A 13,146-nucleotide genomic window follows, 5' to 3' on the forward strand; every position below is an offset into this window, starting at 1 on the left:
ATTGGTCAGTATAATGACCAGTATTGCAAAACATTCAATCCAATGATTGGGTGTACAGTTATAAGCATTCTATAGAGTAGCTAGATTTGAAATAAACACAAACTAAATTGCAATTTGATGACTTATTTAAACAAATTACAATTTTAAATCTAACATTATCTTCAATGCCTGTTTTTGTATCCCTGAAAAATTTATTCAAAACAACCTGTATTTCTTTTAAAATCTTCAAAGAGGAAGTAAATTATCTGTCCTTAAGTTGCTATAAGTAAACATAATTATTCCAAAAAATATTAGCCTAAGAGTGATAAGGATGAACAAAATTAAATTTCCGTGGCTTTAAACTTGATTTACATCCAGTTATTGAAAGATTGTCGCAACTACGCTGTTTGTCAAAAAGGTTGTTTTAAGCCAAGAAAAAGACATTGATTTATTGGTAAATTTATTATTCTAATAGATATATATTTATTAATAACACTATATTCAACGAAAATTCTTTTTCAATGATAAAGTTAGATTACATAATTGTAAAAATAAATATATCTCATAGATTTTTGCAATAATTAAGACTTAATTTTTTAGGAATATAATACATAGAGATTTGTTTTAAGTAGATATATTCATGGCAGTTTTAAAAAAATCTTTCTGCAAAAAAAGGCTTTCCTTTGTGGTTTTATATAATTTTACATGCAAAAAATTGGAAAAATTCAAATGGTGAAAAAAAAATTAATCAAAGAAATAACTATACATAATAATATGTATAAAAATATGTATCTGAAAATAAATTTTCACACAACAAAACAGAACTGAAAAAAAAAATTTTTTTTTTTGCAAGATTCTTCAGGAAAACTACAATTCTAAATAGTTATAATTCATAAATGCAAAAGGCACAGCATATATGATTTTGAAAAATTCGGCACTAATAAGTTTGTATGAGACTTTAACATTTATTTTTCTCTTATTCAATAAAGCATATAAAGAAATGGCTTGCTACGATTCATTTGAAATAATAATATAGAATATTGTCATATTGCTAAAAGGTTTATTAAAAGAATATTCTAAGTTTGTCTAGGAGTGCAAACTATACTAATTTCAGTTTTGTGCACAAATAAGACATCCAGATTTCAACAAACTGATTTTTTACTAGCCAACAAACTCACTTATTCAGTAAACTGTATATGTGTTTATATAAATATATATAAGAATGTAAACCTTAAAATATATAACTATAAAACAACTGAGCAAATATATGATGTAATTAAAAATACTTAGCAAATTTTTACTAAGATGAAGTAGCTTTTTTGTATATGCATCTTTTACTGCATACACTAAATGCAACTATGAAAATTAAATGTAAATGCTGATTATGCCTGCATTAGACATAGTAATAAAAGCACTGTCAGATATGATAATTTTTATTAAAGGGGACAATGTTGTGCAGTTGGTTATCACATATAATAACTAAGTAAACTTTCGTCATGAAAATGGACCATGCGAGTAATTGTTATGAATTGGTCTGAAATTTACTTGATTAGCCCTATGAGGCCATGAACCTCCACCTAATTGGGGTAAATGAGAAAGAAAAGGGGGAGGCATTAGAGGAGGAACCTGTCTATTATTCCAGTTCCGTCTGCAATTATTCCGATCAAATGAATTTGGATCAGCTTTCCAACGCATTGACTCAGGATCTGTTGTGTCTTTTGTCAATTTCAGAACTAATCTTTCTGATGGCACTTCATGAGAATGCATATCATTAGTCCTCACAGGTGGTGGTTTGTTGAAGGTGACCTTCTCAGACCTCGGTTCAAGTTTCCTCCACGAAGTTTTGCTTTGATAACCACTTAAATTAACTGGAGTAATGTCAGGCAATGGAGAAAGAGGGACACTGCCTCTTCGGGAATCTAAACTATTTTCTTCAGGTTTATTTGTTTGAGGTTGTTTCTTGGGTATTTTATAGCCTCGGAAGGAATCCTTCTTGGGAATGGGTGGCAAAGTTTTATCAAATGTAAAAGGCAAACTCTTTGAGTCTGATGAGCTACTCTCAAATTTTTCTGGAGGTTTGGTGCTACTTTCAATTTTCTCTACAGGCTTGAAGCTGTTTTCAATTTTCTCTGAAGGTTTGGAACTATTCTCAACTTTCTCTGGATGTTTGGAATTACTCTCAATCTTTTCTTGAACTCTGGTGCTATTCTCGTTCTTTTCCGAAGATTTAAGTTTTTCCTGGCACTTAGTAGTTGATGATGTTTGCTTAACAGATGAAAGATTGTTTGCACTTTTTAATTTCCCTACTGGTTGTTTAGAAAATACGGAAGATGACTCATGGTTGAATTTCCGCTTTGATGGTTTACTTGATTTAAGTATACAGTTTTCTGACACTTTCACTGGTGTAGGCGAATTAGTCCTCAAAGGAGATCCTTTAACAAATGCTTTATCAGGTTTAACTTTTTTTATTAAATTAGAATCATGCGGGGAAATCTTTTTAACAAGACCATTCACTTTAGTTTTCTTATTATCTTTTTGATTCAATTTATCAAGGCCTTCAGATGGTTTGTAGCTTAAAACATTATTTACTTTTTTGGAGCATTTTACAGAATCGCCTTCTTTCAAGCACTTGACAACATCATCAGACTTCAACACTACATAAGGAAGAGGTAAAACTCTATTATTATTTTTCTTTACCTCCAATTTAAGAGTTTTCTCAATGGTATCAAAATTTACAGTATTTGTATTGCTAGTTGAGTTTGCATTGGTTTCCATTTTTTTATCTTCAACTTTATTAGGATTCAGATTCAATTCCTCTAACTCTACATTCAATTTGCCTAACAGAAATTCTTTTGAAGTATTAGATACATGATTAGAACCAGTACTTATGAGAAGGTCATTTATTTTCTTGTGCGTTTCAGATTTGATGTTTTGCTTAGTAATACTCGCCGATTTGAATTTCTTAGGTTTAATTTTATGAATTTCTTTTGAAGTTTTCCTCTCTGCTTCAACATCAGAGTTATCGCAAGAGACAGTTTTGGTAAATAAAGTAGAATTATTTTCAACAGATGACTTTGCTAATGAAGAATTTTCACTGGGTTCTTGTTTAAAACATTTATTATCCAGAATTTGAGAGTTATCAAGCTGTTCCTTATCTTTAATATCGTTACAAGATACAGAACTAAGCTCATCACTCTTAATATCTTTCGACTGTTTAGTTTCAGAATTAAAATCAGTACTTTGGAGATTTAATTTACAGTCAAGATCATATTCATTATCACAGATATCCTGATTAGTATTATTTACAATGTCACTTTCGATGTACATTTGAGTGTCTGAATAACCAACCTCAACATCATATATACAGTCTTCAATAACAACATTAGCATCAGAATTTAGATCATATGGGTTATATGCAGAATCGAATTGCTTAATACCGGTATCACAAGGATTGTAAACTTCATTAACAACTAATGCATCATCTGTTTGCTCCATCTTGTAATTTGCCCCAACATCGAAATCTGGCATGTATATTACTTCAGATTCCTCCAATTTTATATTAACTGTATTTACATCGTTAGAAATATAAATAGAATTTTTATCTTCCAATTTAACATTTGACTGAAAATTTATTTCATCAAAGGATTTCTCAGAATCAGAACTTTGCATAGCTGTTTCTATCACAACATTTGAATCGAAATTTAATTCGGCAGGAGAATTTGCTGAGTCAACATCTCCATTTGTGTTATCAATACCTGAGTCAGTTTCAACAATACTTTTGTCAAATGCAGAACACAAACGAGTGTCGGTTTCAGGAGATGTGATTGAACTGGAACTAGCATTTTCTTCACAGTTTTTACTAAAATGAGATGATTCTGATGCACATGTATTTTGAAAATTCTCATCCTCTAAAAATTTATTTGAAATAATTTCTGTTGTTTCAGATGAAAAATGTTGGTCATGGGATAATCTATCTGAATCAATGGGTACATCACAACTGACTGAATTTGTGGCATCACATTGAAAATTACAGTTTGAATTATCAGTCTCTTCCTGACATGAGGTATCACTTTGAAATTGCACTTTTCTTTGTTTGTTAGCAGTTGATAGAAACCTTTGAGTTCGTACTAATAAACCATTTAAATAATGCTTAGCATATGGATTGGGCGTTTTCACAGAATTACGGTTTTCATTCTTCTTAGAAGGTTTCACCTGGCCATTTACCTTAGTCCTCACTGAATCTTCACCTACAAGGTTAGTGAGAACACTAACCATGTTAGGTGAAGGACCATTAACACCAGAATACTTTTTATCATAAGCAAGATCGCCACAGTTTGCATTCAGAACAGCATTCAATTGGTCTTCTGTCAACTTTTTACGTTGCTTGCGCAAAATAGAAACTTGTTTGTTAAAAATTTCTTCTTTGGCTTGTAACCACTTCTTCACGAGTTTCTCTCGATTCTTGACCATGTAGCACAGATTCCTTGCCTAAAAAATATAAGCACACATTAAGTAAATAAAATCCTTATTTTCTCAATAAATAAATATTAGTAGAAAAAAATTCTGGCTATAAATACAGTTGAATTACAGGGTGGCCACTCAAATCAGATTTCAAATTTCCCTGATTTTTCCAGGTTTTCCAGATAAAAATCTTAAAATTTCCAGGTTTTTGTTTCTTTTTTTCTTATAAAGTATAGGATGTGTACAAGAAAAGTGTCTATATTATAAAATATTTTATTCAAAATGTTATTTTTTTAACATATCATCTTGAAAAAAATAATTTTGACAATTTTCAAGATTTTTTATTTATTTTTTAATGTTTTGGCACAAAATTTTGAATCAAAAATCATATATTGACCAACAAAGGAGCCTTTTTTGTTTAAAATTAAAATATGTTATAAGAGGTTAAAATGAAATAGAAAAAATTAGCATTAATGCAACAATTGTAACAATTTGTCGACAAACATTGCTGTTAGTGATTGTAAAAAAATGTGTGATTGGTTGGTTTGCTCAGAAAAAATAATTCACAGATTTCTTTGAATAGGAGTAGAAAAGCTTTCAGAAAAAGAGTGCGATATAAAATCTATTATCATAAAATTATAACCAACTAATTTTTGGAGAATTTTATAAAGTTAAAAATACAAAAACATTTTGTCAAAATAGAGAAAAAAAATAACCACCAAAGCATCGGAACAAACTTGAGCCATAAATGGATTTAGCCCAAGGACAGAATTTAAAAACAGAAGCTAAAATCCTAATCCCTTTTCCCACCAGAATCTTACCTAAATTTTCCTAAATTCCCATAGCGGTCAAAAGTTTCCACATTTGTTTAGCAACCGTGGAAGAATTTTATATGGCATTCTAGTTTAACAGAACTATAATGGAGCAAATTTTGATGCAAGCAAAGTATCGCTAAGTTGATGATATTTCAACTGTTTGGCGATACATTTCCGTTAAAAAAAAGTGGGTATAATGGATGAAATAATTTAAATTAAGAAAATTAGCAAATAGTTTAAATTAGCGAAATTTGAAAAATCATCAAAGAAAAATTTCCAGCTTTTCTTTAAAAATCCCTGATTTTTCCAGGTTTTTATCCAAATTTCCCTGATATTTCCAGGTTTTTTCCAGTATAAAAAAATTCCCTGATAATTCCAGGTTTTCCAGGTGGGTGGCCACCCTGAATTAAGACAAAATGATTTGAGAGATCATTCATGCAGTATATTGAAGAACCAGGAGAGTTCAAAACATATTGACTGTTAATATGACCAGTCATAGATCAAAAAATTCACAATGTGTTGTCTGGATTTAAAAGGCAGGAAGACACTTAATACAATTATTTACTTTATCCACATCATTGAAAAACCAATGCAATTTTAAGTTTATGACTATCAATGTTCCACTCCATAGCCTTGTAAATTTGAACTCAATCCACAAGACAAGGAAACTTCTGCATCAAGGATTAGGAGAGAAAAACTTTGCCTTCATGGAGAACTTTTTTGATGAAACGAGCCCGCATTTGCGTTACATAAAGAGGAAAACCACAAAAATCTTTCACAGTTAGCCTGATGGCAACGGGACTCTAACCCGTGATCTTCCTACCACTGAGGATATTTTTCATCAACGCTGTGGTTAGTATGAGCCAGGTGTGGAATTCGTATAGACCAGCGATCACTGTGATTCGAATCTAGGTCACCTCATTGGGAAGCAAGTGCCCCTCTCCCTGTGCAACGATGGCTTACTTAATGCAATTCCAATTTTAAAAAGAAAAGAAAAAAATAGTCTAAAAGATTGGAAGTGGACAAAAAGTAATAATCTCTTAGGAAACAATTAATGAACTTCCATATAGTAGTGTAAAAGCAAAATTTCAAGCATTATGTCTTCTTTTCATTATTGCATCGTAACTTCGATATATTTCCATCATTACTCAATAGTAATGATAACAAGAAGAGCTAATGTATTTATTAGTATTATTATTACAATATTTTAAGTTATTATTATGTACAAAATAATAAGTTAAAGACTAACTCATATTACATTTAAAAAGCAGAATTCTATAAAAGATTGTTGACATCTGACAAATAAGATTCAAGTCATACTTAGGATTATTTCATGGCAAAAAAACAATATATTAAATACTTTAAATTTTTTTTTGAAATAGTAAAACTTGTAAATGAAGGCAAATTATGCTAACACATTTCAAATTATGGATAGGAATAGCTAATTTCAAATAAGCTTTGTCCTGACTACTCTTGTGAAATGAAAAAAAAATTTACATTGAAGAGATGTGAATAAATTAAATATTCAAATTATTCAAACCATAAAACACTTTAAAAAAAATAAAAAAAATTCATAACAATAAAAGTGATAAAAATATATTTATTTACTCTCTCTAAGTCCCTTCGTCGAAGAACGAGTTTCTTCATGAAAGTGAAAGGAGAATTTTCTTCCTCAGTTACTTTCTCCAGGTTCTGCACTCTAGGTGTAAGTAGTGGACGATTTGCATTTGCCTTAAGAAATAATATACATATTTTATTTTTGTAAATAATTTAAAAACAGATTTAAAAAAATTCAGCTATATACACTAAAATTTGAAATAGTAAGAAATAAATACCCTTCTTTTGAGTTTCCAGTAATAAAAGATTGATTCGATTTCACTCTTATCACATTCAAACTGTTCAGCAATATCATCAATACTAACATAATTATAGAATTCAGCTTCCTTTTCTGATATCCTTTTAGAAAAAAGGAGGGGAAATTAAGTCAACATCATAACATCCTCAATTTTTTCACGATAAATTTCAATGATTTGAATCATAATCAAATTGACAAAAATTAAACCATAACAAAAAAAAAGAAGAAAAAAAATGAAATACATTTAAAAACAGTGTAGTTGTAATTTTTAATAAAATAACAAGTAAAAAAATATATCTATAAAAAAATAGAAATTAAAATACAAATATGAGATTTTGTTAAGGAAAAATTTTCTGAATTTAATAAGATTTCAATACTGAATTCTTTTTTTATTTTATATAAAAACTATAATTTTGACACCATTTAAAACACTAAAATTAAAAGAATACATTATAATTTTTTATTCTTAAACTTGTGTACAGGGCAATACATTTTGATTTGTCAAAATTAAAATTTAGAAATTGATCAATTTTATCAAACACCAATTCCATAAATCATAGGAAAAAAAACTTGCATTTTTTATAAAAATTAAAAAAAAAGAAAGTGCTGTTTAAATAAAAAAATTTCCATTCAAACAATTAATATATACACGAAATATATCAAAATTCTTAGTAAAATGGAGTGATAGTTTTTATTTTTAAAAAGTAAATATATGGGACCATTAATTCCGTTATATTTTTGCCAGACAAATTCTGATAAAATATTAAAATCACAAGAAATTGTTCTTCAAAAAGGTTTTAATTCCAAAGGCCAAGTAGACAAGTTAAAGAATTCATTAAACAACAGCTAGCTACAATTACAAAAAGATAAAGAGTTAATATATATTTCACTATTACAGAAAAAATCTCCTTCCTACAATGGTAATTTTAAACATTTCAAATAACTTGACATTTTATGAATAATTTACATAGAAATGATTAATCTTCAAATCAATTACTTCAACTGTCTAAGATTAGCCCTTTCTTCATTGCTTAAAGAATCTCGTTTTAAAACAGCATGCTCTTCTTCAGAATCAGAAAACATACCAGGCCTCTTATTGCTGTGTTTTTTACAAAAAGCCTAGAATAACAAAGAAATATATAGACATGCTTTTTGTAAAACAATTATAATTTTTTTTTAACATTAAAGGAAATAAAAACAAATGAAACTTGACAAACATTTTCAGTTAATCCTCAATCCATTATTTCTGCATTTTTCATTTTCCCATGTGAATCGTCTTGTTTTAATAGTCATGTTACGAATGCTTTTCTTATAATATTAATACAGTTTAAATCATTTTAGTAACTAGAAGATTATGTCTATTTTCAGAAATTTCATCAACATTAGTTAAAAAGTAATAAAATGAAGTTATTTCGTTTTGAGAAGAAAAAAAAGTAACTCCAGACAATAATGATAGAAAAGTAAAATGAGGATTAATTATGGTTAGTAAAAATGCCTGAAAAATTAACTTTGATGTTATGATGAAAATGTTGGAATTGTGGTTAATTTAAGGAACGGTTGCAGAAGCTAAAAAAGAGCAAAGCGGTAACAATGAAGATGGTAAAATGGAACCATAACCAGCTCAAACATCAGCAAAAAGCCTTTGAAACAATTGTGGAAATTTCTATTTTCCCATAACCTTACAGAAAATGAACAGTAGTCCTTCACATGCTAAAAATTGATGTTTTTTGCGTAGATAAGAAAAAGAGTATGTTCAAACCGAAATTTCTAAAGATTATAAAAAAATAATTGTATTTATTTTTCTTTTGCCTAGAATATATTTTTGCAGTTAGAATAAGACTTTTACAATAAAATTTTTTATACTTATTGTAAATTTATTAATTGAAGATTTATTATTTGATATATATGGCTGTTCCTCATTAGTGATTTTTTTCAGTATATAGCATTAACAATAAATGATCCCATGAGAAACAATCAATCAAGGTTCAACTGCATGATAATTTAAAACACTGAATGCATATCTTACTCTAAGTTCATCATCTTCAGTGTAAGCATTTTTGACGCAGGCTCTCATCTGTAAACCTTCATTAAAAGCACAAGTCACATGAAATGCAACTTTGCAATTTTTTTCCTAAAAAAAAAAGGACACAAAGGAGTTGTTTAAAAGATTGTTTGAAATTAAACAGGTATCAAAAAATTAAGGTACACTCTTGACTTTAGGGCATTTATTTTAAGAGAATACTAAAAAATAAATGATTTTGGATGCATAAAAAGGATGTACTTATCGATAATGTTTTACTGAGCTTGTATTTAAAAAGCTAGTAAAAAAAAACATTTTTAATCACTTTAAACAATAAAAAGCTCATCTGTAACTTATATGTGAGTAAAGTATGAGATAAATTCAGGACCAGCAGTAAGGACTTAATTATTAACCAGTAAATTAGCTGGACATTAAAAGTATTAGCCAAACTTCAAAAGTCAGTTTAATATGTTCCCTAATTTTTTATGATTAATTTTTTCCCCCATTGAAAACTCCAACATCAAAATCGAAATCAAGAGTCATTTGGAGGTAGGATGAAAAATGTAGATGTTTTATCATTTTTGAGGAAAATAAATAAAAATAAGTTAGGGTTAATTCTTGATAAATTCTTAGACTAGATCAGAAACATAAGTAAAATTTAGATTTTTTAGATTCCGACTATCTTTTAAGTACACATATTTCATAAATGTAACGTTTCATTCAAGTCTTATTTTTAAATGAAAGGATACTATTTTGCTTATTTTTCACTGTCGTAATGTAATTATTCAGAAGAAAAAAAAGAATTCCTGCGGAAAATAAATTATTTCTGCTTCATTCTGATTTATGGATTATTATACTACACACAGGGATTTTTTTTAAAATCAAAATTTGGACTGGGGCTCAACACAGTCATTACCAGCCCAGTGCAGGTGGTTATAATATATCATTGAAAAGTGGTAATCTATAAAGTTAAAATCATTAAATCTTCTTATTTCAACAACGATTTTAGTTTTACAATAAGTTTATTTTAAAAAACAATATGTTATTGTCATGAGAAAACATATTTTCTGCAAAAATAGTTCGATGATAACATGCATCTAGCTACCACTTAAACAGCTTTATTGACACAAACTGTAAGAGTCACGTGGCATTGCGTGATTCGGCATCAAACATGTGAATCTGTATTGTACAGGTTTTTTGTTTCTAATAGTTGCAGAATCTTTCTTGTTGCTTAGATTATAAAGAATTAATATAATTCTAATTAGCTAAGCCAAGTATCGAACAGAAATTACTGTGTTGCAAGATTTGTCCAGAAAATTTTCTTATTGACGTAATTTTCAGGATAGAGGGTTGGAGAGGCTTGTTGGTAGGAGTACCTTTTTGTCAATATTTTTGCCAAAACGCAATTTGTTTTACTGAATTTACGTTTTTATCGCATTTGTCGAGGTGGCAACCTTAACCTTATAACTGTTAATTGAATATATATGTAAGTATATCACGTGCAGGGATATATAACATAAATTGCTAATTTAATATATGAATATAAGTATATTATAATCAGGTTTCAATGGATTTTTATACAAGCACAGGATAAACAGTTGATAGTTTAAGGTATGGGGTATTTTTAATAAAAACTGATTCAAATAATAATTAAAAACGAAAATATAATTAGATTTATTTATTTAGAATTATATTACATTAAAATAGTGAAAGGGTTGGGGGAAAATAACTTGTTTTATTATTATTCAATGCAAGAAATCACACTTAATAAATTATGCCTATACAAATTAAAAAAATTATTTTTTATTTTGAGAGTAAAAAACTTTAAAAAAAAACTTTTATCTTGAAATTAAAAAAAGAAATTGATTTAAATAAAGTTTGGAAGGTTTCAATTTCGGCAGACCTAGGCTAATTAAAAGCATGTTTTTAAAATAAAAGTTTGTTAAAAACATAAAATGAAAACATTAAAAACAATCAAACATGAAAGCAAATATATAATCAATAAAAACCAAGTATTTAAAATGTAACATTTAAAAAGTGAAGTTTTATTCTAGAATTAATTTATTTCATATAGTTTACACTTACATTACCTAAATGCTGTGTTACTTAAAAAACAGAATTTTTCAAAAATTCTGTTTTTAATACATAATATATTGAAAAATAACTAGAAAATGATTTGTCATAGATTGCCAACTATTTATAAATGAATAAAATTGTGAAAAGATAGAAAAATTGCAACTGACCCTAAGTTAACAATGAAAAATTAAGTTTAGGAGGGCATAGGTAGAATTATAATATTTATTAAATTATTTTTATCTTGCTCTCCAATGAAGATACAAATAATTTAGTACTTGTCTAAGAAATAAATAAATTATAGAAAAAAAAAACAATAATTCAGAAATCTTAAAAAATATAAACTTACACTACACAGAATACAGGCTCCAGTTTTAACATTACAGATTGAACAAATAAGGGCCCATCTGCCTGCCTATAAGAAGAAAATAAAAATCGTTACAGATCTTTCCCGTCCACTTTCCAACATAAAAATTAATACTTTTAAAAATGCACAAGGTTCATTCAGTTTTATTTAATAAGCATGCAAAATATAATATAAATAAACTCTTCCATATTTTTATTTATCATATCTAAAATTATTCTGGGTGTTATTGTATTAATTGCCTATCTGCTTGCCTATGAAAACAAAATAAAAATCATTATAGATTGCACAAAACACACTCTCTAATATAAAAATTAATACTTTTAAGAATGTGCAAGGTTTATTCACTTTAATTTAGTAAAAATGTAAAATATAATAAGAATAAACTCTTACGTAATTTTATCAATCATACTTAAAATTATTCAATGCGCTATTACATAGCCCTATAGGTCCCTATACGTATACTTGATCATTCCATTTATTGAATAATTTATTTTCTCCATCACTGAACCAGCATTACAGTATCCATGGAAAAGTTTATTCTAATTTCCCAGGATTTAATAGAAAAAGCTTGTGAATTAACGAATTGAATTTTGAAATAGAAATACATAAATCAAATAATTATACAAATTTTTCAAATTACTGGAGCTTATCGCACCTCACAAATGAAGTAAGAATAAAATAAGAAAAAAAAAATTTAACTAGACTATTTCTATTTGCTTAAATTGCACTAAAAAATATGATTTATAGTAGTTAACCCACCAATATATTAAAAACTTTTCCTACTAAGAAAATTTCCTATTTCAATTTAAATTTTGTTTCAATTTTTGAGAGTAGTTGTCAGAAATCATATAATTATTCTATAAGCTAGCAAATCACTAGCATTATAAAAGATACACAAATACCACACCATAAAAGTGGACCAGTAGAAATTTTTTGATGAACCATTAAAAACTACTGCTTTATTGAGTGAAATGTTGAGGACGAACATATAAACATAAATTGTAAATATTTTGTGAACTGTAAATTATAATCAGATGAATACTCGAAAATCAAAATGTATGTCAGGAAGAAAAAAAATATGTGAGCACTTTGGGAGAACCATAAACTTAAATAATGCTGCCAAAAATTACCATGTTTTCACTTTTCATGATCAGTACCTCAGGGTCTTTAAAACACAACTGTAGTTATTTTCAGGTACCAAAATGTACAAAAAAAAGTCTAAAATTTAAAAAAAAGTTCCTCATTAATTAATTCATGATTTTTAAAGGAGATACAAAAAGCTTAGCAATGCCTTAAAAAGAATTTCAAAAGAGGACATTAATACAAAAATTTATTCAATACTGTATCCATTCAATTGGCAAAATTGTCACAATCTAAAATAGAAAACAATGTTTAAATTAATAAAACAGTAACAAAAATTCATATTACTCACAGGAATTTGAGATATTTTTATTATAGGCTCCATTTTGATAAAATTAAAAAATGATACTCCAGGAATCCAAACAGCACATCCTACATGAGCCCATTTTTGACCACACCTGAAAAATGGAAAATATAATTAAAAATTGAAATACAA

The 13,146-nt window shown here is 27.9% G+C and overlaps 1 protein-coding gene across 2 annotated transcripts in view; it reads right to left on the reverse strand.

Moving 5' to 3' along the window:
* Window positions 1-493: 493 nt before the first annotated feature.
* The window catches only part of LOC107437577 (uncharacterized), a 29,439-nt gene continuing 16,786 nt past the window's right edge, over window positions 494-13,146 (reverse strand). For both annotated transcript variants that reach the window (XM_043051802.3, XM_043051803.3), the window contains exons 11-17: window positions 13,003-13,108; window positions 11,553-11,618; window positions 9,137-9,241; window positions 8,108-8,229; window positions 7,091-7,211; window positions 6,864-6,986; window positions 494-4,467 (exon numbers count right to left, since the gene is read on the reverse strand). In XM_043051802.3, the coding sequence (XP_042907736.2) occupies window positions 1,474-4,467; window positions 6,864-6,986; window positions 7,091-7,211; window positions 8,108-8,229; window positions 9,137-9,241; window positions 11,553-11,618; window positions 13,003-13,108 (3,637 nt within the window). In that variant the 3' untranslated portion in view covers window positions 494-1,473. The remainder of the gene's footprint in view (window positions 4,468-6,863; window positions 6,987-7,090; window positions 7,212-8,107; window positions 8,230-9,136; window positions 9,242-11,552; window positions 11,619-13,002; window positions 13,109-13,146) is intronic.

This window comes from Parasteatoda tepidariorum, chromosome 1 (assembly GCF_982258835.1).
Source record: "Parasteatoda tepidariorum strain Cologne lab strain chromosome 1, Ptep-v5.0, whole genome shotgun sequence".
NCBI lineage: Eukaryota > Metazoa > Arthropoda > Arachnida > Araneae > Theridiidae > Parasteatoda > Parasteatoda tepidariorum.